This window comes from Brassica rapa, chromosome A08 (assembly GCF_000309985.2).
Source record: "Brassica rapa cultivar Chiifu-401-42 chromosome A08, CAAS_Brap_v3.01, whole genome shotgun sequence".
Taxonomy (NCBI): domain Eukaryota; kingdom Viridiplantae; phylum Streptophyta; class Magnoliopsida; order Brassicales; family Brassicaceae; genus Brassica; species Brassica rapa.
In genome coordinates, this window is record NC_024802.2 from 17207028 (window position 1) to 17234344 (window position 27317).

A 27317-nucleotide genomic window follows, 5' to 3' on the forward strand; every position below is an offset into this window, starting at 1 on the left:
TACTTGGGCTGTAACGAAAAGAGGGTAATGTTAGTTAAGAAAGAAACTAGATCAGACACAAGCTGTTAGGTAAAGTGTGTTTGTATAAGAAAGTGTCCTATGGTGTAATTAAAGATTGGAAAAGTGTCCTAGAGTGTAAATGTTTCTATATATTAACCTTACAGAAAGTTATGTACTGTAGATCTTAGAAACTTGACTAAATTAAATTGATTTTTTTTTTGCTGTGTGTACATAATTGGATTTAAATGGATATATTGTTCCGTGTACTACAAGAAACAAGGAAAAGACAAGTTCATCAAATGAGACCTTTAGGTCAAGTAATGTAAAGCCTTTCTTCCTCTACATCTCAACGTTGTCCCAGTCAAACGATCTCCCCTCCAAGTTGTAATCCTGGTGTTGCATTCTGTTCTTCGCCAATCTGCTCATCACCGCAAGCCCTGAAAGTGTATAATACACACATAATCTTGGATCAAGAAACTTCAAACATTTCTATATCTAGTAGCAGAGAGATCTTACACAACAACGTTACCTTCAATCATTTTGTAAACAGATGGCCACCAACGCTCTCTAGACATATCATTTTGAGTAAGAGACTCTTCAATCTCTTTATCATGTTTCCCTTCGAGAACACCGCGTAGTGTAACTACAGCGTCTTTCGTTCTCTTCAAAATACTGTCATCATCTTCGATTTCAAGGCTTTGAAGGTCGTTGTGAGATGAAGTGAGACTCACAGCCAAAGCAAACTGAGCAGCTGCAGCCCAACGAGAAGACGCTCGCCATTTTCTCTGACCTTCTTCTAAAGGCTGCGATGAATCATCACCATTAGCATCTCTGTTACGTTTGTTTTCAAGCACTATACTACGCAAGTACTCAGCATTCGCAGCTCCTGTGCTTTGAACCATCTTAGAGAATGAACTTTCTCCGTTTGAAAGAAGATTCTCCGGTGTGCTGAACTCCTGAACTTTTCCAGAATCAAGAACGAGGACTTTGTCACAGTCGATGATGGTATTGAGACGATGAGCGATGATAAGCATTGTGCATGACTTGAACTCTTCTCGGATGGTCTTTTGGATGAGAACATCGGTTCTAACGTCAACAGCAGCAGTTGCTTCATCAAGGACAAGTATCTTAGATCTTCGCAACAGTGCACGTGCAAGACTCAACAACTGTCTCTGTCCAACACTGAAGTTCTCTCCTGCCTCAGATACCTGACCAAATAGACTTTGAGTTACTCTAATAAACACAAGAGACTTTCAAAAGAGTAAAACATTAAAGCAATATTCTAAAAATCGGTCTAGGTGGCAAATCAGTTGTGAAATGATTTTCTTAAATTCTGATTTATGCGATTCAAATCAACCGTTATAAATCGGCTAAAATTGGTCTAAATCTGTTTAATCAAGTAATAATAATGTTAATGCAAATCCATAAATTTATCTAATTGCTTTTTGAGAAAAAGACCAAAATAGCACTAAATCAAGTTTTTGTTCCCAAACTAGCACTCAAGGTCAAAAGTCACAAAAATAGCACTCAAGAGATGGGGTTTAGGGTTTAGAATTTAGGGTTTAGAATTTAGGGTTTAGGGTTTAGAGTTTAGGTTTTAGGGTTTAGAGTTGAGAAGTGAGGTTTTGGGGATAAGATTTCAAATTTTGAAAAATAAAAAAATTTAAATTTTTCAAAAGATAAAATGCTATTTTAGTCATTTTAGTTTTTGAGTGCTATTTTTGTGATATAAACTTAGAAAGGTGCTATTTTGGAGATTTACCCTTGTTTTTTTGTATATCTAATTTATATAATTCATCAAAAAATTCATAATTAGACACAAAAAACTAAAATATCTAATAATATATCTAGGTGTCGCTGAGACCCCAAATAATCTGTGTAGTAGCTAGTTCTTTACAAAGAACCTAATTACCGCCTAAAGTTTTATTGAACGTTGTGTTAAACTAAGTACCTCAGCATCAAGACCAAGAGGGTTCCTCCTGATGGTATCTTTCAGGTGAGCCCTCTCAAGAGATTCCCAAAGATCAGCGTCGTTGTGTTCACCAAACGGGTCAAGATTGAACCTCACAGTACCTAGATAACAAAAAGACACATCAGTTATTGACTTATGAGAAAAAACAAGTACCAGAAGCAGTATGAGACGTCACGTACCTGAGAAAAGAACAGGAGCTTGAGGTATGATTCCAAGAACTTTACGTAGATCCATCAAGCCAAACTTGCCAATGTCGCATTCATCGATCAAGATCCTTCCCTTCTCCACCTCCACGATCCTGAACAAGGCATTCAAAAGGCTTGACTTCCCAGCTCCTGTCCTTCCAACGATTCCCACTTTATCCATCGGAGAAATGAAGAATGAAACACCATGAAGCACAGGAGGTAACTCAGGACGGTAACGAAGAACAACATCTTCGAACTTTATAGAACCAGATGATGGCCATCCAGGAGGTGGACGGTTGCTCTCAACAACCAATGGAGCCTCCGATGGTAACTCTATATAGTTTCCAACACGCTCCACCGAGTTCAAACTGTTCTCAGCAAGACTCGCGAGTCTAAGCACAGCTGTTAACGAGCTGGTGATACTCAAAGCGTAACTGAGTAGCAAACCCATCGTAGATGCAAACGCTTGTTGATTCTCTGCTTTACCATTCTGCATGACGGCTAATGAAGCAGTTAACCATACCATGAGACCTCCAAGAAATTCCAAACGGATTCCTAGCCACCGATTTGCACCCATGTTTACGAGAGTGAATCTGATGTTATTATCCATTGATCTTCCGTTTATTTCAGCCATCCGGTCGTATGCTTTGTAAGCACGGATACTTGATAAACCATTCAACGCCTCTCCAAATTGAGCGTAAACAGGCGATCTTGAAACGGAATCCATACGTTTAATTTCACGAGATGTGTTCTACAATAAGGAAAGAATGGTTTAGCACACACAACACTAATCAGCAGTGTTCTAAAAATCGGTCTAAGCGGCCTAGTGATTTCTTGAACGTTGCTAATAAGTATTGCGCTTAAAAGGTATGTTTACCTGGTAGTAGAGATAAGCTCCATAAAACACGACCAAGAGAGGCATGATGGCCCAAAGGGATAGTGTGCTGACAATGCCGATTAAGATAACAGTTGAAAGAAGCTGTGCGATTGAACCCATGAACATGTTAACAAAGACTGCAACCGTTCTATCAATATCACCCGTATCTTTTGCAAATCGATTGATTATACGTCCTAAAGGATTGGTTTGAAAGAAGACCATTGGAGCCCTTAGTATGGAACCAAGCATAGCATCATGCATCTTCTTAGCTGCATAAAGACTGACCATAATCAACCAATATGAATTGGTCAACGTCACAAAGACCTGAAACCAAGAAAAATAAGTATGTCTTTAATGGTCAGTAATACTCTCTCTTCTTCAAAAAGATGTTTGATTATAATCCATTTTTTGTGTTTAACTGCTAATAACTTTTATCCCATCAAAATTCAATAAAAACAATTAATTTCTACAAAATTTACAATTTATTATAGTATAATCTAATAAAAATGCATTGAAAATATAAAAAATGAATATTTTTGAAACATTTTTTTCTAAAACATGAATAAGTTTGAAACAGAGGGAATATATTAGGACTCAATTTTTAACAAATATTTACCAAAAGCAACTCATACCTGTCCAAAGGAAAGAACCGCATAGATAATATTGTAGAAGAGGGGTCCATGACTCTTTGGAGTTCCTGCATCAGTCCACTCACTCAACCAAGTGCTGCTTGACACTCGAAACACTTGAGTCAAGACGTAGCATACAAGGAGCATCATCACCACCCATCCACCTCCAAGTGCATCTCGGTACCTGGAACATGGTAGTAACACCTCAATAGTCATTACAATGACCTTCAAAAACACTCAAAAAAAAAAAAAAATTCTTACCTCTTCAGGACTTTCCAACTCACAACTCCAGTTTCACGTTCTTCTCGCTTAACTAGCACAGAGGTTCCTTCTTTGGATTTCTTTGTCTCGATTCCATCCTTCTGCAGATTATTAGTGTTGCCGTTCTCAACTGGTTTTACAGACGTTTGATCTGCTTCAGCTTCTGAATTTGCTTCAGAATATTCTTCAACTTTTCCAGCATTTTCCATTAATCTTTGGAATAATGGGCCACTGTGGGATAGTTCTTCGTATGTTCCTTCCTCTTTTACTGTTCCCTCATGGACAAGTAGAATTTTATCCACTTGTGAGAGGAAGTGGAGCTGGTTTGTAACAAGAACTCTCGTTTTGTTCCCTAGTTCTCGTTTTATGCATTTCTCAAAAACCTATAACAGAAAGTTTCAAAGATCAGATAACAATGTTTTCTCAAAGCAGTTATAAGGAAGAACAAAACGTTAGAGTCCAAGAACCAATGGCTAGTTTACCTGTTGACCAACATGCGCATCAAGGGCACTTAATGGGTCATCTAATATGCACACATCTGAATTTGAGTAGACAGCTCTAGCCATAGAGACCCTCTGCTTTTGTCCCCCACTTATGTTAACACCCCTTTCTCCAATCTCCGTGAGATCACCACCCTATCAATCAAGAGAAAGAAGAGGAAACAAACTTAGATAACTGAGAACTAGAAAAGAGAAGTCCATGCTACCAACATAATCGATGCAGTTAATGTCTGTTAACGGAACTTACAGGCAGTAACTCAAGGTCATGCCTCAGTGCAGTCACATCAATCACCCTTTCATATTTTTCTTGGTCAAAAGGAGCCCCAAACAGTATATTGTCACGCACCTACACAATGTAAAAACCATTCATCAGCTCAGATTGCTTAAAATTAAATACTGGTGAAACTAATCAGAATCTGCATGCAAACATATCTTAAAGCACATAAGAACATACTGTTGCGTTAAAGATCCACGAAACTTGAGGAACATAAGCGACTGATCCTCTAAGAGTAACTGTCGCATCAGATAAAGCTGGAAGTTCTCCAAGCATAGCAGATATCAGGGAGGTTTTTCCTTCTCCTGTACTGCCGACTACTGCAACTAGGCTACCAATAGGTACATCCAAGTTGATGTTTGACAAGGTTGACCTATCCGCCTGCATATGTATATTGGTTGCTCACTTTTTGGTATTTAAATGAAAATATGTAATATAAATAAAGTGAAAGAGGAAAGGAACACGGGATCAAGTAGACAAATGAGACCTTTGAATCCCAGGAGAAGCATCCGTTCCTTATTGAGATAGCTGGCTGTCCAGGTTCAATGGGAGGATTTGGTAAGAGAACTCTCTCTTCCGTCGATAACACCTCTTCCAAACGTTTTAAGGATACATTAGCATTTACTATCTACAAAAGTCAAATAAAAAGAGCAATTAGGAGCAATTATTACAAATGATGTCACACTATTGAGCACCAGAAATGAAAACATGAGGAAATAACCTGAGTTATAATGTTTGGAAGCATGAATAAAGGGAAGCGAAGCACAGAGAATAGTGAAAGGGATGTAAACGCTCTTGCAGGTGTGAGCTCTCCTCCAAGCAATGAGAACACACCAAATGAAACAACAGTCACCAGAACAGGAATGCTGTTTAGTATGAACATATTGAACTGCAGACAAATGGAAGACGACCAAGAATGAGTCAGAAATGTACCACGAAAGAAAGAGGAAACTGAAATATAACAGTCTTAAGACATACCGCTGACAGAAGTTGTGCTTTCCGGAACCAAGAGAGTTCATCATCACGAACAGTTTGAACCTTAGACTGAAAACTGTTTTCCCAAGCGTAGCACCTACAGTCATTTGGTTTAGTGAGTAAGCATTGCTTCAAACTTCCAACAATGCAAAAAAAAAAATAATATCAGGTTTCAGTTTTTCAAAGTATATCTTACTTCACTGTATCCATTGCGGCTAAAATCTCATTCATTAGGCCAATTCTCTTGTCAGTACGCTGCAACCCTTCTTTTGTTAACTTCTGCGTTTTGCTTATAATAACAGTCTGTTTCAACAAAAAAATAAAGAAAACTAATCATTGCCATTGAACAGAAAGAACCCTTGAGAAGAGAGAACACAAGGATACAGATAGGAAATAAGCATTAGTAGTAGAAAAGCTTTTAAAGAACCTGTATAGGGAACATAAGGACCAGAAACAATGCGCCAATGAGGGAGGCGACACCTAATTGTTGATAGAGGAGAACCAGTGCTACAATAATACGAAATGGCGCCGACCACATGGTATGAAGTGATTGGCAAATTTGCTGTCACAGACAGAAGAAACATTAGTAAATAACAGTCTATATGCTAGTACTAACTTCAACCAAAGCTTAAATAAAAACCATTGTCCAAAAGTAACTCTTTCTACAAATTGATATAGAGAAACAGACAGAATTAAAGAGGTAAAAGGTAACAAAGATGTATCACCTGAAGAGACTCAGCATCAGTAGTCATTAAGTTTGTTATTTTTCCTGTTTGAAACTTCTTCCGGCCCTCATTAGTTAGCCTCAGCGACTTTCGGAACACAGCAGCAATCTATCAAGCGAACAAGTCATCAGCAGAAAGAAACATTGTACACAATAAGAGAAGCAGAACAAAGAACACAATGTAGCAAAAGAAATATAACGTGAAACTTCAGCTTACCAGGGCAGACCTTAGCCGGTAACCAACACGCATCACATTTTGGAAATATTGAGCTTCGCATAGAACCCCAAACATCTGAAAATATCAACATCAACATCAAGCGCTCGAGGAATCCCTTGGTGAAAGTCTTACCCTATACTATCTTAAATAAAACACCTTCAACATGCAAAAGTAATAAATATACAAAAGACAACAAACTCCAAGATTAGCATCAGCTTCTAATAAACTCAAATCAGACGGAAGATTAAACCCAGTAAAACTGGTGCTACAATCTGTAGCATCTACTCTGGCGAAAGTTACATGAAGTCCTTGAACGAGAGGAGAGACCAAGAAAACTAGAGACTCTGTTTCATGTCACTTTTAACGAAGATTGAGAGAATGAAACATACATATCCTCTAAACTCCATGCAAGAGATTGAAATAGGCAGAGGGGAAAAGGAATTTTGTTGCATACCACTCCAACAAAGATTGAGATTGCATAGATGTAACCTATCCAGGCTGGTTCATTAAGTTGCATTGACTGCAGAAAGTTTTAAGACCACAGTGTGAGATATTGTCAGAAAATAATATCCAAAGAATTATATGATTTTAAATGTAACCAAGAACGTTAAACACTAATTTTTGGGCATATGAATATGGATCCATCTCAGCAAATCCATGTGAATGAAAGAAATATACCTTTAAGAGCTCATTCAGTAGAAGAGGCCCCACGAATTGTGAACAGTCATTCCCAATCTGTGATACAATTTAGATCAAAACACATGATTAAGAAGCTCCAAACACACCATTTAGGAAAATATAAGACTTCTGAAGCCACAAATATTATCAAATAAAGAAGATTACCTTCCAAAACCCACCCCACCAAAACCTACAAAATTCAGAAGCATGCTTCCGTAAGGACGAAAAATAAATACATAGTCCTAAATGATTAGCACACAAGACTACAAAGATGAATCTACTTTACCTTCCTCCAAGGCTGTTGTTTAGTGCTCTCAAGAGCCACGGTTTGGGCTTTTCTAGCTCCTTTTCCCATGACCTCTGGAAGCTAAAAAAAGGAGATAAAAATATATATCAACAACCACACCAGTCGTAGACAGTAGGAGAACAATTATTATTTATCAAAGATAAAGAAAATACCTCCTCATGAGAGTTTCAGTACGATCCCAAGTGTCCAGATGCCACACATCCTTCTCCGTAAGAGGCCGTTTCGATCCCAGTGTCATCAATGGATTCAACCATGAGAAGAAGATTCCTATTGGTAAGAAGGTACTTAATAGTCAAAGTTCAACACATGTTGAAGAAACTACTATACAAAATGTTGCCAGCTTGGTCAAAGCGATGATCACTAAGCAAATATTTTCATCTTACAGTCACAACCCAGTTTATTTCCAGGGAGAACAGGAGGATAAGGCAAAAAAAAAAGAAATTGAATAGACTATCGAACAACTCATTATGTTAAGTGTGGAAACAATATTGTTGACTACCAACTCAGCTAGGTAGCAAGTACAGATAAGAGATCAGAGATGTTGTTGTGGTGATTCTCATAATAAAAGAGAGAAGAATATACATAACCAAATCCACAGGACTGAAATGAGAAGTACGTAGAGTGACCTACTGTCAAATAAACTTGCATGCCTCTCAGGACATATCTGTTCTCCTCCGGGAAGCTCTTCATACTCATAATCCTCTAAAGTTTCAGTCCGCAATGGTGTGTAACCAGGGTATGGATCCAGATTAGGAAAATACACAAACAAGAGAGTTCCAAATGCAACCTGGATTCAAAAGCCACCAAAGACAATTGTATAATCTACAATCTAATTTAGATACAGCACATGGTAAAGAGAAGTTTGGAGAATGCAAAAAGGAGTTTCAATATGCAAACCTGAACTGCCACCTCGCTTATGTAAATATACAATTTGAAACTGCAAACAAGATAAAACAAAAAAAAAAAAGTTAAGCACATAAGTTCATCCTGCAAGACCAGGGCATTAAACTTGCATAAGACCATATAACCAACCTGCCATAGTACTCCTTGACAGAGAGAACAAGATTTAACAACACCATGTCTCCCACAAGAGCATAAACGACAGCAAATCTGACATACCAACGAAGTTCATGGATATACGTTTTAGTTTCAAAAACAGTCATGACCAAAGCAGAACCCCAAGCAAAAGCTTCAAGAACCAACATGAACGCCTGCCAAAGAAACCACACACAAAAAAAAAAAAAAAAATCTTTCAGTAAAAAAACATAATGAAGCAAAGCGTAGTGATGAAGACACACCTCATAGGGAGGAAACCCAGCTCCATCCAAATCCAAGATTGAGATCCTCATGACCAATCTAAACAAAGGCTCGGCAGTACTATAAGCAGCCAACAGAGCCAGCAAATAGCTATACCATTTCGATCTCAAGCAGAACCTATCCACTTTGTTGTCCTTTGCAGTGAGCCAAACACGGTAAAGGCAGAGAATCAACAGCACAAGATGAGAGGTGCCAAGCACGAAAGAATCAATAGCACAAGGCGTGTATGCACCAAAGGCATAATCCACCATCTTCGACCACACACCATTAGGCAAAGGCTTGCAGTACCAATCCAACAGCTCAAAACCCATCTTCTCCCTCCTAAAAGATCCTCCTCTGCTTCCAAAGCTGTATCAAACTCAGATAGTACACATGACAAGTTACTAACGATCTCCTATAAAAATCTGCAAGAGAAAACAAAGAAAGAGAGTGATGTTGACAGTTGATAAAGTGGACTTTTAATTATGTGATTGTGTACTCAATGAGGAACATAAAAAACAAAACAAGAAGATGTGGATGATAGTTTATACACAAATATTAGCCACAAAAAAAAAAGCTTTTTAATCATTTTAGTGGAGGAGGGATTCAACTTTTTATCCCCTTCCTCTGAATCATCATCAAACAGAGACGGGCACCATAAAGTAAGCTCCTTTCCACTAAAAAAAAAGATTCTCAAACGTAAGATAAGAAACAAGATATCATCAAACAGAAGATGATAACCTCAAAGTTTCTAACCCCAGAAAAGAAAAAGAAATACTTTCTATGTGGCTCTCTGCCAATGATATGAAGAGCATTGAGCATTATAAGTAAACGCAGAGAAAAAAGGAAACCTCGGTATTAGAAGAGACGAGGGAGAAGAGCTTTTGCTGGTGATTTGGAGGAAGCCTAATCTTATAAACTCGAGAGAGAGAGAGAGAGATTTTGAGGAAGCAAAACGCTGCGTCACTGCTTACAACTTGCTACGCTATGAATATTCATAATTTATACATATAAAGAGTCAAAACTATTTTCATATTAATCATTTCATTTTTAGCTAACAACAATCACTACCTTTTCTATCACTTATTTAATTTTTTTAAGAGAAACAAATCGGGTAAATTAGCTAAATGTAATTATATCTTAAAATTTAATTAAATAAATATGATCTCTTCTTTTTTGAGCAAATATGGAAAATTCTATTTAAAAATTTATTTGTTGTTCAATGACAATATCATCATTTTTTTTGTCGACTATCTATTTTCTTAGACTAAGGGTATGACTGGTTTTCCCGCTACCACCCGCAAACGCAGCTTTTGCGGTTAGTAGCGGTTGCTGGCGTTTTGCAACAATCGCTCAAACCGCTCTAAACCGCTCCAAATCGCTCCAAATCGCTTTGAACCTCATAAATTCAAAAGCTGGTTCCAGCTAGCGTTTGCGGTTGCGGGCGTTTGCGGGAGGATAAATTTTTTTTTTTTTTTCCAAAACAATATAAATACAAAAATAAAAAAATTCAATAAAAAAATTAAAGTGAAATTATAAAAATGCTAAAATATATCAATTAAATTTTAATTAATATTATAAAACTTTAAAATAAAAATATTTTCTATATTTTTAAAAAATTTAAACTATAACTTTCTAAATATAAATTTTATATTTATTATAATATTATTATTTTTGATATTTTTATAATTGTATAAAATGTAAATATTATTAATTTATTATTTAACAGCTGCTGCATTTGGTAGTTAACCAGTCATAAGTATCCCGCAAACGCACAAATTTCTAACCGCAGAACCAGTCGTACAAATCTCTTAAAACCGCTAGAAACCGCAACCACCCGCATCCGCAAACTCCCGCAACCGCACCCGCAACCGCTGCGGTTAAACCAGTCAGGCCCTAAGTGTTGGTCAGGCGAGATGTTCCTCCGAATAATGTTTCTATCTGATCGTGCTTGATTTATATGGGAGAAAATAATATTTTTGTTTCGAGCCTCTTTCGCTAGTTGGTCCGTCCAACCATTTTCATTGCAGGAAATATAAAGTAGTCTCGCTTTTTCGAAGTTTTCTTGTAAGCTTTGGAAAGTATCAATCTCCGAAGTAAAAGCTGGCCAATCCATCGAATTGGTAATCATATTCAATATATCTGAACGGTCTGTTAGAAGTGAATTGAGGGGATCTTCATGTACATAATAGCAGTGGTGTAACAAAGTGATATCGTCAGAGCTGATGATGTTTTGTGGGTCGAAGTAAACGTTCAAAAAATCACTTTACGTGTACATCTCATTTAGTCATTTTGGTCGGTTGATTAAGAGAAGAGAATTACATAAAATGATTTGATTATGCGCTTATTGTATCACGATTATAACGCAGACCGAGGATGATTAAACGCTAATAAGTGTTTTTGATGGGGGTGGGCAAAAAAACCAAACCGAACCGAGTCAAACCGAACCAACCAAACCGAACCGAGTCAAACCGAACCATCCGAACCGAAACTGATTCAAACCAAACCAATGTCTATTTCAAACCATTCGGTTGAAGATTTTTCTAACCCGAATGGTTCGGTATAAAACCGAACCGAGAAACCGATGTGTTTTTGTAATTATTTAAATTAAAAATATTAGTAATACCAATATACTAAATTCTAATACTAGCTAGACGACATATTTTCCATTATTCATTAACATGTATTCTTCTAACTTAATATGTAATCATCAAAATATTTGATTTAAAATATTTCATTCATTGCATGCTTTTTAATTTTAATGATGACACATTATTAATGATTTTCTTTTTTACTTTAGTTAAATTTCATTTGTTTTAATTTTTATATATACTTTTGTGACTTTTAAATGTTTTTGTTTTAGTTTTATATTGAATTTAGTTCACACAGTTTATGTTTTTATAATTTATGTTGTAAAACATAATTTATCTAAAAAAATTAAACTAAGAAAAATCTAATTAAACCGATCCAAAAAACAAATCGAACCGAATACAAACCAAACCAAATTAGCTATAGTTTACTTCAGTTGGAAAAATACTAGAACCGAACTAATCAAACCGAACCAAGCCGAGAAAAAAACCGAAATGCCCACTAATTTAATTCACTTTAGTTTATCATTTCTTTTATCTTTATTAAATAATTAAATTAAAAACAAAACTAGAAAAACCCACGTCTTGCAGATAGCTAAAGTCAAGGGTCACAGATTTACTGAATATACGTTTAAGGGAAAAATATTTTTTTAGAGCGAAAAAATGATAACTATGTCTTTTTAAACTAATATCTATTTTGTGTCATTTTTGCCCATAACATCTTTTAATATTTTTAAAAATAAATTTAATAAATAATTTTACAAACAAAACAAATTTGAAAAAATAGTAACTTTTGATAAAATACCAATATGAACTTAGTGGTATTTTTTTCAGTTCAAAAAATAGTTAAATCATAAATTTAAGATTATGTTCTAAATAAAGTAGAAATGATATTCTACGAAGTAGAAAATAAAATTCATTTTTTCATTGAATCTACAACGTTTAGAATACGTGATCTATGTAAATAAGAATATTCTAAAAATATTTAGAATACACATTTCGCGCTTAACCTACTGATCTAAAATATTTAGAAATCAAAATCTACACTTTAATATAAATCTACAACACGTAGAAACCGACTTCTACAGATTTACTGTAAATCTAAAACATGTAGAAATCAAATCTACATATTACTATAATTCTAAAAACCTGTAGAAATCGATTTCTACAGATTAGATGTATTCTACGGATAAGAAATCAGTTCCTAAAAATATGGAAACAAAATATTTAGGAATATTCACTTTCATATTTTGAAAAAAAACGATTTTTTTTTATAAAAAAAAAACAAAAAATTACAACTTTAAGGGCATTATTACCATTTTAAAAATAATTAACCTAATGAGACATAGAGTATATGAGATTAGTCTAAAGGGACATTGTTATCATTTTTTTGCTCTAAAAAAACAATTTTCTCTACGTTTAAAAAGGATCATCTATTAATCCAACAGACCAACAACGCACTTTTGCCACACTGACTGTACTAAGACAATCTTTAATCCTAGCACTTCTAATGGGTTGCTTAATCAATTTTTTACTAATAAATGATTAAGTACTCCTCAAGCCCGACTTCTTCGACAACTTAATTAAACACCTTTCAAGCAGCACTTCTTATTTTATTTAGTTTTTTTTTTATTAAATCTAAAAATTATTAATTATCCCGCTTAAACACTCCGGTTAATGGTGCTCTAAGCTACTGTGGTGGGTGATCATGTTGGGATACTTTTCATTTTAAATAAGGAAAGAAATACCAAAATAATCTATAATTTTTTTCCAAATTATGGCAGAACAATATCAGCTTCCGTGTAACGTACTAAGAGCACCCGCAATGGTGTTATCCAAATGGAATCCTTAGAAAAAATGTATTTTGATTTTTTAAGTATTATTATTTTTTTCTTTTTTAGATTAGAAATAAAAAAAATATCAACCAATCGTGAGTCGTCACATGTTGTAAGGACCCGCAAATAATGCAAGGATTCATTAAAAAATAGTCCTTATTTAGAAATTTTAAAGATTGAATTCTTAACTTTTGGTGGGGTCTACTGATTATTTAATTATTTTTTTCTTAAGGATTCCCCTTTAAGGATTTTCATTGCGGATGTTCTAATGCGGATACTTTACCTGTTATGTGGTTTCAGTTTCAAACCTTTCATTAAGAAGATGACGGAAGGATCCGATAAACTACAATGTTATGACACAAGTAACATTGTTCACAGAAACTACAAAGTTTCTTTTTAACTTCTACGCTTTTTTCTTTTTGGCAATTCCTGTGTTCTATTTTAATGCTCTCTGCTCAGGGAAATTTTGTTTTTTTATACATTTTGATAGTTGACTTATTTTCTAGGTTCAAATTTCAGTTATGTATTCAGTTGTAATCGGATCAGTTACAAAAATTATTACATACTGGCCAAAAGTTTTGATTCCTCGTTAAGATCTTAGAAACGCCTCAACGCTAGATCCGCTTTTGAATCCAGATGTCTGCACATGCACTTTAAGTTGTAACTAACTAAACTAAAAAAAAATGATACTATGAAATAGTACTCTCATTGATACGATAGATTCTCTCATTACATGGGTCGAATATATGCAGAAGTCTTTTTCCCAATGAAAAATTGTTTGTTCTACTATAAACCCATGCTGATGACAAAAAAAAAAAAAAAAAAAAACCCATGCTTATCTCGTATTGCTAAACCATTCAGCTACAAGCCTACAATTTTCCAAATTTTATTTTTCGTATCTGTATTTGTTCTAGATATAAGCCTATAAAACAAGTTTCGTCTTAGAGTTATACAACAAGATTCGCACATTATTCAAGAAAAGACTTTACAAAGGAGATTCGCTTCAAGTCTGTGTGTTATTCTCTCTTGCTATATCATTTTTACCCGTATAGTTCATGTCTAATTCGATGAGCCGCCCAATGCATGTTAGGTATTTATGAACGAAAATGCTACTTATCTGCCTAGGACAAATGTTAGGTGTTTTCTATCAAGGGAACAATGCTTTTGGTTCACATACTTGAAGATGCGGTCGTTCTAATTGTTTTAATGAAAAATATAATACGAGTCAAACATTATAAACATAAAAACTTGAAACATTGACTAGATCTCCCCTCAGGTTCTTGAGAATTTTGTTTTAAAAATCTACAAGTTTAAATAGCACCAATGTTTTTGAGACCAAGGACAACTCCAACTCCGATGATGTGACCAACGGTACCACAAGCCAAAGTGTCGGCGAGAGTGAACCCGGCTGGGTCACCCGTTTGTAGACCCGAGTCACGTGCCTCTAGCTTAAGTCCAGCTGTTGCCTTCCTATTGGCTGATGGTGCTAGTCCGAATCTCCCAGCGAACAGCATCAGAGTCGTCGACGTTACCATTATCTAATTAGAGAGTATAATCTATTATTGCTTATACTTAAATAACGTTTGCTTCATATTTGTTTTAGTTACCAGATTTGTTGATGAACCAATGAAGTCACATTTTGCACCCAAAGCTCCATTTCCCTTGCGTCTCATGGGCACAACAGTTGCCTGAGAGCATTTTAAAAATATAACATTAACTAAAACTTGGGAATTTTAAACTAAAATTATCGTTGTAATGTAATAACAACTTCATACTATATTACAAAGTCTCTTGTCAAATATGATCAATTAAACACATAAAAATCAAGTTCAAGGACGAAATTGAACCCCTAAAATTTCTATATATTTTTAATGTTTGTAAGTTTCGTAAGTGTATAGAAAATATCAAATCACATTTCAAAAGACAGAAAAAATGAAAATTACAAACCAGGCCTTGAACTGGAGCTGCAGAGATCTTGCTGGCTCGAAGACCATTGAACTGAGGCAGTGTAGTCATCACAGTGCTCGCCATTTTCTTCGAGTCTTACGTGAAAGATAAACTTTTAATTTCTAGTGCAATCTGTTTCTGATTTGATTTTCGCAGTTCTTTCTTCTTATTTTGTATTTAAAATTTAGCCAAGGCTCATCTTGTGGCTTTGGCTACCACAGAAATGGATTCGGTTTTGGCTACTCTTTGCTGACGCGTCGAGTGGCTATTGGCGCAGCATCTTAACTCTGGATAAGGCTGTTGTGTCTTGTCACACCGGCAGATTTTGTTTCTGAACCTTTTCTTGTTTAGGCTTCATTTGTGGCCCATTTAATACTTTTTGGGTATTTCTTGGGCTTCCAACTTGAGTCCCATTTGTACGTCATTTAAAGGATATAATAGACCTTCACAGTTTGCTTGGACAAAGAGCGGCAGCAACTGATTCAAGGATCAACAAAACTAACAGAGAGAAGAGAACCAAAACAGAAAAACTGTGGTTAGAACTCATGTGTTATGATATTGCTTAAGAGATGTTTCTTCATTCTTTTTCTGTTTCTTAAGTTTTTTCACTGGTGAAATGCAAAGACACATGGTTTTGAGTAAAAAAAAAGTTATATTTTTCTTGGATCCTCGTACTCGTTACAGGCATCAAACACATGAAAACATTTAACATATTGACGAACACTGATAAGTTGATAATTAATAGGGTAGCTTACATGGTTACGAGTTACAACAACCAAACAACACATACAAACGAAAAAATCCTAAACAAACTCTAGAATCACACACAATAATTAAAAAAAAAAAAAAGCTTCTAGAAAAAAACAAACAAAACAAATCTGTGGGAGAGGATTCAAATCTTAAGCAGCTGATATAGCAGCATAGTCTTGGTAACGAGACATTGCTCCTTTGAACTGGTGATCATCTCCTTTGTGAGTGCTCAAGCTATGCGGAATGTACGCTCTGAAAACCTCCTCGAGGTCCGGTCTCTGCTTCAGCCCCCGGCAAGCCACCTCTAGAGCCGTGTGTTCGAACCCTTTGTAGAATTTCTGACGGCACACGTAACCGAAGATGAGAGAGATGAATATGAGAGGAACCAAAAGAGTCGCCCAAACGAATAGCTTGGCTCCCAAGTAACCAAACATAACCAGTTGAAACAGAAACAACGCCGCTAGTATGCGGGTGTGAATATGCGGCCACATCCTCCCGTAGCTCTCGTACGATGGAACATACACTTTCAACGCCTGTCATAACAGATCAAAACCATGTTATTACAGATCAAGATCAGCTGAAAACGTGCTTAAACCTAATAGGGTTTTATGAGAAAGTCTTACCTGGTTCCTTAGGATGAGCCAACCTAAACCAAAGTAGATAACACCGAACACGAGGATCAAAGGAGCGATTACGGAGTAGCAGAAGGTGATTGTGAGGATGAGCATGTCGCTAGGAACCCTAGTCGCGTAGCTCAAGTCTCCTGGATACCAAGCTTCTTTGACCTCGGCTTCAGTTTTGCATAGATACTTCTTTTTCAAATGGAATATTATCAACGGTATGATCCTAGACAGCTCAAGACCATAACCAACAAAGAACCTGAAAGTTACAAAGAAGAGTTAGAGAACAAGCGCTTGTGTATATGTTATTAAGACAAGAGGAAGGAGGAGAACTCACTTGAGAGCAACGTATGTCAAGAAGAAAGTAGCGTTCTTAGGGAGACTAGTAGCCAAAACGGTAACGATGGAGTTTGGTTTCGTCTCAAGAGCCTTCAAGTTATCAAACAAAGACCCTGCAAGTGTCACACCGATGAAGACATTCAACACCGAGAAGTAAAAGTACTTCCCGGAGGCAGCTCTAATAGCATGACTCTGCGAAGGAATCCCTTCTGACTTGGATAAGAACATGAGGAACTTAGGAAGCATCGCCAAGAAGACAATGAGCGCAATCTGAGGAAGGTAAGACTGCAAGATGGTTCTTATAAAAGCAATCTCCACGATCGGTTTAATGAAGGGAAGAGCCTTCTGGAGATTCCCAAGAGTGGTGATCGCAGAGACAAACGCTATAGGGATCATGTAGAACAATATAGTTATCGCAACGAGGAAGTAGATCAAGTACTGTCTGACTATTCTGCTGAAGAACTTGATCTTGAGATTCTCCCAGATGAGCTGGCGAGGCTCGGGAGCTTCGGTCACCGTCCATTTATCAACCATCTGGCAGTGTAGTGACTGAGCAGCTAGAGCTGCAGTGACACGGTCCGTGAAGAACACAACCGCTGCGGTTTGCTGCTTCTCGGCGAGAACCGTTCTTTGTTCTGCTTCTAGTTTGGCTACAGACTCGTTGATCAGCTTTGTGTAATAGTCAATGCTGTCTACTCGCTCTCCCACTAGCCCGAGCAAGCCGGTTTTGTTCATTGGCCGGTTACTGGTGGCTGCAAAGACCGCTTCTGCGCGCGCGAGCTTCTTCTTGTAGCCTTCCAAGTTTTCCCATATCTTATTAATCTACAAAACATGAGCCAACACAATGTTCAAAAAATCATTAGGCAATGTTCAAGAAATCGTTAGGCTGTAACTAGGCACTAAGGATTAGTGACTAGTGAGATACCAAATTATTGATTTATTTTACACTCCTTCTGTTCCTTAAAGATCCATTTTTTAGAAAAAAAAATTGTTTCAAAAAGATACATTTTTTGTATTTTCAATACATTAATTAATGAAAAATTGTACTTTTCAAAAAATACAATTGTGTTTAGTAAAATTTTATTGGTTAAAAGTTATTGGAAATAGTTAATTAAGAAAAACAATGTATTGGAAAATACAATTTTAAATGTTTTTTTAATAAGTGTGAAAAAACTATAACATGAATCTTTTAGGAACGGAGAGATATATATTTTACATTTATATAAGATATTTTAGGTTTAATTATAAATTTAATTTTAATTATCATAATTACATATACAAAAAAAAATTAGAAAAATTTATAGATTTGTACTAACATTATTACTTATTTTACGGATTTAAACCGATTTAGAAGGATTTAAACCGGTTTAAATCATAAAAATTGAATTTTATGAAAATCCGATTCGGCTAGGACGATTTGCTGCCTAGGCGGGGTCTAGGTAACCACATGAGCCAGTGAGTAAGAAAGATTAAGACTTTAAAGGGCAGAACAAAGCAGGTAGATAGATAGATTACCTTGCTGTTTTCTGTTACGACAAGGGATCTGTAGAATGTCTCTGGGTAGATTTCTCTGAAGTAAGAGTCTACGAACTCTTTCTGCGTCTCTCCGTTAGGTGGGGAAGGTATGTCCCTAACGAGAATAGCGTATTGCTCTGGTAATACTTCTTCACTAGACATCAGAGCTTCAGCTCTCAGTGCAGCGACGTGCTTGTAAGCTTTCCATAACATAAAATATGTGACTACGGATACCCAGTAAACCGCTCCTAGGAACGCCCACAGCCTTGAACTCCTTCTCTGTTAAAACAGAATGAATTAACCTTTAAGCTCAACAACAATTATAAAAAAAAAAATGAATGAAGTGTTTACTTACAGTGATGTTAGCCATAGATAGATTATCAAGTTGGCTAAAGGTTCCGTTACTTGTGGTGTCAGTGACGTTCCTTGAGGTCTTTAAGCTGTTGTCAGTAGCGGATAAAGGGAGTAGAGTCGGCAAGAGAAGAAGAGCCGACAAAGCAAATATCCCAAGAACTGTTTCATAACAAAAAAAAAAAAACCATCAGGAACACTCTTATGTCAATCTTATTTAGAGCAACGATTAAGACACTGAAGAACACATTCAGAACAAAGAAACTTGTGTCTACTGGGTTCTAATTTCAATCCCAAATGTCTACAAGTAAAGATCTTTTAAAGACCAAAACTCAAAAGGTACTTTATTTTAAGCAAATATGGACAAAGTAAAACAGAACATAGCAAACAAGACAGAGTCAGAGACAACAATATACAACCAAAATAAAAAAAGGAAACGTTTTTTTCCCCAATTGTCTCCAAAGATGGAAACTTTATAAGGTAAAATTAGAAACCCAGATCAGAAGAGGCGAACCAGTGCTCAAGAAGACGAAGTAGACGGCGGTATCGACGCCGGACAGCTTAACGACGTCTTGTTCGGTGGAAGTGAAAGCTTCGCGGATCCAGGCAAATGGGTTTCGGGTCAAGGAGCTGCCTTCCCATGGATCCATTCCTTTCAGGATCCGGTTCGGGTAATAAACCGAAACGTTACCGGGTCTACGAGAGAGCCAGGTGAAGAGGAGCATGAGCACGACGAAGATGACTGCTGACGTCCCTAAGGACACTAGAAACGATTCAAACTCCATCTACCAATCTCTGGGGGAAGGGTTCAGATTTGAAGTCACCGTTTTAAAAAAGGAAAGTAACCGTTTGATTGCAGGTGAGAGAGAGGAAAGGTTTCTCCTTTTTCTACTTTTGTTGTATTTAACAGGAAGAAGAAAGGAAAATAAATAAATAATAAGAAAATTGAAAAGAGTATTGATTGTCTTGTTGTGGAGTTGGCTTTGTGTGTTTGATGGAGAGAAATGATTAAATGGGAGAGAGAGGGAGAGGTGTGAGAAGAGAGTAGAGAGCGTGTTTAAGTGAGAAGGCCGACAGGTGTTGACGAAAGAGACACCATTGGACAAGGATGTGTTAACCCTACTTCAGCGACCTCTCTTTTCTTCTTTTCCTTTTCTTTTCTTTTCTTTTCTCTTCTCTTTTCTGTTACGAAAATAAATTCTTATTTTTGTCAACATATATTATAAATAGGACTTATTTGTCAAATAACCAAAAAAGAAGGTTATTTAGCAATTACTCAAATTTAAAGTTGAAAACTAAAATAGTTAAATGAAGTCAACTAGAACTTGCTTTCAAAGATTCATTAGAGCTTTTTTTTTTAAAGATTCATTAATTAGAGCTTACCAGATGGATTTCTTAATATATGTATGTATATTGTAATCTTTAGCAAATAACGGCAAGCTATATCGCTAATTAAACTTATATAGTACTTGAAGACTTGGAGTTTTAAGTTTTAACTGTTATTAGTGATTTGGGCCAGTATTGTGTTTGTAATTTAATGAAACACATCAGTCCAGTCATTATTGAGGAAAAGCTTGGAAAACATTGAATTGTTAGGGTAATTGTGGACTAAAAGGAGCAAGAGCTAAAGTCGCAGATAAGAAAATTTGTTTGGCTAAATATAAAATAATTGTCTGGAATTCACATGTGGCCGCAAAACTAAAATTAGTAAATGGCAGTTTTTTTAGGAATTACTTGGCAGAAAATTATGAAAGACTCAATGAAGTCGGACATGGTTAACTTGGTCAATTAGCTTGAAACGGCACGCTTACAGTTTTATCATACAGAAAATGAGTGGAGAAGCTCATTTAGCTGAAATAGCAAGCTTAAAGTAAGTATGGAAAAACATGTTCAGAATGGTACAATGTTGGAGAGAATTTGTTTTTTTTTTTGTCTACATAATGTTGGAGAGATCCAAAATACAAAAGTGCGATGGTCAATGCATATTTTCAGTCGTTTTTATATAATATTATTGGTTTTCTTCTAAGTGAAATCGTTGAATTTATAAATTGTAGGCTAGCTATATGTGTAGTTTGTATATTGTGACTTCAAATTTTTGAACGTGAAAAACTGAGATCATATAGAACAAAATCGGGAATGGTGAATATATGATATAAAAATATATGTTGGCAAAAAAAACTGGTCATGTAATCAAAAACTCAAAGTATACCTCTAATTAAAAAGAAACATAAAATTGCTCACAGCTTTTTTTTTTTTTTTTTTTTTAAATTGCTCACAGCTGAAGTTGAACATTTGTAAACTTTATATTCAAACTTAAGTCGATGCTGGATTTTTATCCCGTTATTGTTCTTATTCATCTACATTTTGCATTTTATCCCTCTATATAATACTATATACTTCTATATTTCTGTTAAACGTTAGACAAATAGATCAAATCTCTCTTGTAATGCACGTGTATGGTTTTATGTGTACATGACGTGTAATATATACGCGTGTATATAGTAAATCGTCGATACAATTTCAAGAAGTCAAGAAAACGAAAATCGAAAGACGTCGGCGACATGCTTGAAGTTCAAGATAAGAGTGAATGTGACAATGATCTGCCGCTATAAAATTAGCTCCTAATTTAAATTGCTGATTTGTTTGTTGTATTTTTTTTTAAGTGACCAATACTATTTGGTCCCAATATCACTTGGGTCCATTGTAGACCAAGTAAATTAATGCTAATAAAATAGCTTTTGGCATCCAACTGAATCAAATTGATGGCTCATTAGTCATTTATTAGACAAATCAGTGGATAATTTACTAACAAATCATCAATTTGGTGGAATCAAAATTTAAATAAAAAAGATATGCGAATTTGATAAAGTTGAGTCCTTCACAAGGCACAAAACAAAAAGCCGTTGTCCACTTGTTGCAACGTCGACATGAACTTCATTGCCGACACAGAAAAAAACTTAGTGTGGGTTCCATACCTTTGTCTTTATTTTATTATTGAAATTCGAAAGGCTTATCTACAATATTTCAGTTATTTGTTATTTTCAAAGTAACGCTGTTCACAGATTCGGTAGGTTTGTTGATCTGGTCCAAAGTCTTACTGTAGATTTCCTTTTTCGCATAAATGTTTTATGTTCACGTCGACATATACATAAACAACCCCACCACGTCATCAAGTTGCTACTTCTTTTTGTTCTAACGAGTCTGCTGAGTGCTGATGGGTATGTTCAGTTAAACGGTTTGCTTTGCATTTACGGATCGAGATGACTAAAGTATACTCCCTCCGTTCCTATAAAATGTATATTCTGGAAAAAAAATTGTTTTAAAAAGATACATTTTTTACTTTTTCAATGTATGATTTTATGAAAAATTGCAAGTTTCAAAAATTTAATGGTGTTTATTGAATTTCTATTGGCTAAAAATTATGAAAAATTGTTATTCACAAAAAACAATACATATTTAATGAGTTTTCTTAATATATGTGAAAAGTTTAGAATATGTAATTTTTAAAAACGGAGGGAGTATTTCAGATACAAATGAAAGGAGTGAATTTTTCAATACGTGGTATCAGCAAAAAAAGAACAATATAATTATTTTCTGAAGCCTGATCCAATATCTTAACTAAAGTTTAGCAAACATATGATCACTACTTTTTCATAAACAAACAAAAATATTATCTAGTCACTGAGTTCAAAAGACATCACTAGTAAAACTTTTAGTTCAGAATGTGTGTAAAAAGTCTGGTTAATATTAAAATAGTTAATTATATAGATAAATGAGAATTCTGGATAAACATAATATAATCTATTTATTGAGATAATTTAGAAGGAAAAATATTTCAATAAGAAAGTAATGGAGTCAATATTGTGAAATGTGTAACCATTGAAATTGATATCAACGATTCAATGCCCCCATCAATATGGATACAAGCGAAGGATCCAATCGAGTTTCAATAGTTTAAGAGAATTCAGATAGAAGAAGAGAAGTAGGTCACGATTTCATGGGGAACGGTCTAGCGTTCTTCTATTTCTGAATTATCTAGATATAAGCTTGCGACTTGCGTCATGAGGCAGAGTGTAATTTTCCAAGCGGTTCTAGAAAACATGTGAATTTACAATCTATTTTAACCCATTGCATAGTCTATATTTTAATAATTTCAAAAATCATTAGAAAATCATAAGAAAATCATAGGAGTAAACGAACAATTTTCCTCCCTAACACAAAGTTAAGAAATCATCATGAATTCCCAACAACTAAGAGTTACAATCTATCATCTGAACTTTCAATTGATATCCAAAATAATTTTTAACTTTGTGTGGACACAATGTTATATGATAATTCTTCCAAATTCAAAAATATTTGATCCAACTTTTTAAGAAAAATATATAAAACTCATAATTCTGAAGTCACTAAAATCTTACATACAGTTAGAATCTAATAACAGCACATTTCACTTTGTAAGCTTCGCGGCTCTATCAAAGTAATCTTTTTTTGTAATCTTACACGATTAGAGTATGCCGTTCGAATATGTTACATTTACCCATAAACTTGTGTTTGCTTGAAAAAAGAGTGCAAAAGTAATTAGTAAAATAATGACTCTTCTATGACTAAAACTCTTAAAGGTATAAACGGTATGGAACTCCAATCTTCCTCAAAATATTCCAACTAATTAATTTAGGCTTTATAAGAACGGCATACTCTAATCGTGTGGTTTGTGGATTATACAAATATAATCAAACATAAAGATCTCTAAACTATACTATTCCCACAATCATTGTAGTGGAGACGTGACTCCTACTAGTAAACTTTTTTCGTTTGAATTATTTGGCATGACTTGAAATCAAAGGCAATATTTAATCACACGAAATCAAGTATCGTTATTATTCCAAGATTATACTTATATCATTTCTATCTCCATGCTACCATAACTTATTCTATGAGAATACTATTATGATTATCGAACTTCGTCGTAGCTATCTTTATGATTCATCTGGTGATTCTGGTCAAACATATTAAACTCACCTGATTTATAGGTTTCAAAGTTTAGCTCGCGAATGCCTGACCCAAGCAATTTATTTTGCGAGACTCGAAAGACAAAAAATGGGAACGTTTTATAATCAAAATGATATTTTTCAGTGCCAGTTTTGAAAGTTAGTGAAACTTAGGCCGTGATTAGAAATAGAAGTCTGGATTAATCTTCAATGATATGCTTTGCTAGAAAATATTAGCTAACGTCTAATCCCACAACCTGAGAGTTTGCTAGGCAAATTATGTTGTGGAAGTATTGCCATTCAAGGGAGTTTCTACACCAGAACTACATCTTCTCATGGGTTGAAAGAAATTCTGGCACGACCTTTGATTTCGTACAAGACATTTGGAGAACCTATAGGATCAGCAACAGAAGAGTCAATAGGGCTAAGAACAGATGATCTCTGCATCAACATAATGAGACAGAAAAGATCAAGATGATAATACCACATGATGATAGAGACATCATGAGCATAAAACCAAGCAACATAGGAGGAGCACCAGACAAGGGGAATATGTTGTTTGTGAAATTTGGGAACTATAGACAATTTCTTATGAATTTTAATAAAAGTTTGCTTTAGTAATTTTAAAGTTATATATCAAAGTGTATTACTTTAAAAATGTGCATGAATTTTATGTTAATATCTGACTTGAGTGACACCATATTCTAAAAGAAAATTTAAACTTTTCTGTTATCACGGTAGATGTCTCACAAAAAAGAAGAAATAAATCTGTTATGTGATCCTGACACGAAGTGAATAAAAAAAGAAAAAAAAAAAAAGAAAAAACATGACATGCACTTATCAGGCCTTGCAAAACAGAAGCTTGGACGGTAAAGTGTTGCATCTCATGGTAAAGGTCCATTTAGCAATAAATGTTTTCTGGGTTTTATGGGCCTTATAATGTACTTCTTCAGAGTTCGGCACGTTAATTAGTTTAAAGGCTATTTTTCTTTCGTTTATAATACACACATTTCAATCTCTCTTTAGTACTACGATTTTACTCATTCGAAAAATACATATCGTAACCTTTTCGGAGGATTTTATTTTCTGTAAATTTATCCAAAGGAAACAGTATCTCCCGATAGGAAAGCATGTTGGAAGACATTGAACTGAATAATTATTTCTAGATTTATTCACATAGTTTTATATTAATCTGTAATATTTCCCTTTTTACGTGTGTTAAAAGATGTACCAAAAAGTAAAGGCATATATATAATCAACATTCGAATGAACTTTTTCTTTTGCAAAAAGTTATAAAATTATCAGAATTCGTATTTCTAAAGTAAACTGTATACAAACCTATTAGTAAGAGGTTTATAATTTCGAAGGACCTTAATTAGTTATATAGAAAGGATCACTTATTATTTACGATAAGAGTAATTGCTTAGGATACAATAAGACATTCTCCAAACCGTATCAATAATTAGTATAAATTAGTACTCTTTCCGTTTCTATATAAGTGTTACTTTGACATTTTCCCACATATTAATAAAGTAACGGAAACATATGTAAATTGTTGTTAATTATACCTTTTGACCAATAGTATTTGAGATAATTTTAATTATTTATAAAATCGATACTCTTTTCAATTAATTTTCAAGTAAAAGTAAGTATAATTTGCATTGGAATTGTAAAGCAACACTTTTTAATAACAAAAAAATGGTTAAAATGACACTTATTATGAAACAAAGAGAGTATTACTTTGATAAACCGTATTTATTTATCTAAGTACTTAAGTCTACATTATTATTACATATTTGTTACATACTATAAAGTTAGCTAGTTTCAAAAAAAAAAAGTTAGCTTGGTTATCTGAACTTTGTGAATTTTAATGATTATATACAAGGAATGTTTTAAATTTATTGGAAAGAAGCTGCAGGCGTGTAACAATATCTTCGTAGAATTATAGTATACTTCCTCCATTTCTTAAATAAAATAATTTTAACGTTTTAATTTTATTTTATAAAAAGTTTCGCTTTATATTTTAAATGCAAATTTATGAATAATATTTTATTTTTCTTCTTATAATCTAATATATTAATTGAAAAGTGATTTTTTGTTAAAGTATTAATGATGGATAAAAATAATTTTTTATCAAGTTATTTAATCCATGTAAAAAAGTCAAATTGATATTTTTTAAGAAACACATATATAGGGAATACGTATTATGCATGATAACAACGAATTGAGCGGTGTAGAACAAACGGTACAAGTGTGATATAGTTCTGATAGTAATAAAAATGTATAAATATATAATGTATGTAAAAAAAATTTGTTACTATTAATTGTAGTGCGGTGCGGGGTGGAACGAACATTCAACGCCTTCAATATATTCCTAGGGTTATTTTCTTAAGAAAAAATAAATGTATGAAATTTAATCATATACCCCACCAAGTATAATATACTTTAAATAGTTTGGAATTGATTATAACACTGCACAAATACGAACCAGATATTAAACGTTTAATTATTCTTTTGTGGCCTACATCATTGATATGATTCCACTACTAGATCTCAAAAGTGCATGCTCATGTTTATTTATTGTAAAACTAAATTATGTATCACTTTGTTATCTCAATTCTACGCATTCACACACACACAACCTATCATTTCTTAGATTCATAACCTTTCTAACAAATTCTCGCAATATTGTACGAATATTAGGCACTAACGGCCTGCTTTAAATTTCGGATTTTCACCGTTTAGTGCATCCCGTTATTTCTACAGCGTTTTCCAGTTACAATATATTAGGATTCCGAGTACGTGTGTGTTATAAAACTAATCTTGAAGTAATATCAAGGGAATGTATACTATTTTTTTATAACTATGGTGTGATCTCAAAGGTTTTTTAGATTCAATGACTAATTACCACAAGATCTACAGGATCCGCGTTTTCTTACCATTAGACTAAGACCACTTGGTTAAGAGAATATATAGTACTTGTTAAAAAATAGTACTTGTTTAAAACATCTCCAAAAAACACTAAAAAAAAAATTAAAATTTCATATCTGAAATTTAAAAGTATTCTTCTCCAAAACCAAAACTTCAAACTTAACTTCAAAACTATTTATATTTATACTATAGTCTTTGTATTTGTCATACTTAATTTAAATTCATAAATTTTTTATAAATAACTAGCACATATATACCAAAACTTCAAACTTAACTTCAAAACTATTTATATTTATACTATGGTTTTTGTATTTGTCATACTTAATTTAAATTCATAAAACTTTTATAAATAACTAGCACATATATAAAATATAAAAACTTAAAACTTAAATTTAGAGTTTTGAGTACTCAAAACTCTAAATTTGAAGTTTCATCTTTTTATTTGAATCTTGGTCTTTATAATTAATTATACTTCATATTTATGATTCTTAAATATTTTCTCATTCATCGTTTTAATCTTTAAAACTTTTGTATATTTTAAATATTTCAAATTTATGT

General features: G+C 34.3%; 3 protein-coding genes across 3 annotated transcripts; all 3 read right to left on the bottom strand.

Annotated features, from left to right (window-relative positions):
* Positions 1-178: 178 nt before the first annotated feature.
* On the bottom strand, positions 179-10023 carry LOC103835216 (ABC transporter C family member 1). The gene is made up of 27 exons (XM_009111343.3): positions 9747-10023; positions 8898-9320; positions 8632-8810; positions 8497-8536; positions 8230-8386; positions 7752-7866; positions 7579-7659; positions 7458-7482; positions 7293-7349; positions 7069-7134; positions 6615-6689; positions 6399-6506; positions 6101-6235; positions 5870-5976; positions 5677-5770; positions 5420-5587; positions 5186-5326; positions 4879-5079; positions 4672-4770; positions 4407-4559; positions 3925-4307; positions 3667-3847; positions 3035-3358; positions 2152-2908; positions 1952-2073; positions 530-1208; positions 179-437 (listed from the first exon to the last, which is right to left on the bottom strand). The coding sequence occupies exons 2-27, from the start codon at positions 9225-9227 to the stop codon at positions 340-342; spliced, it is 4875 nt and encodes a 1624-aa protein (XP_009109591.2). The 5' UTR covers positions 9228-9320; positions 9747-10023; the 3' UTR covers positions 179-339.
* A 4518-nt stretch (positions 10024-14541) lies between these two features.
* LOC103835217 (photosystem I reaction center subunit psaK, chloroplastic) lies at positions 14542-15405 on the bottom strand. The gene is given in 3 exon segments (NM_001301958.1): positions 14542-14856; positions 14926-15006; positions 15266-15405. Coding segments are annotated over 3 exon segments (393 nt in total). The 5' UTR covers positions 15350-15405; the 3' UTR covers positions 14542-14628.
* A 759-nt stretch (positions 15406-16164) lies between these two features.
* Positions 16165-19490, bottom strand: LOC103835218 (CSC1-like protein ERD4). Its single transcript, NM_001301959.1, is given in 6 exon segments — positions 16165-16548; positions 16639-16894; positions 16973-17796; positions 18490-18768; positions 18845-19002; positions 19355-19490. Coding segments are annotated over 6 exon segments (2037 nt in total).
* Positions 19491-27317: the final 7827 nt, after the last annotated feature.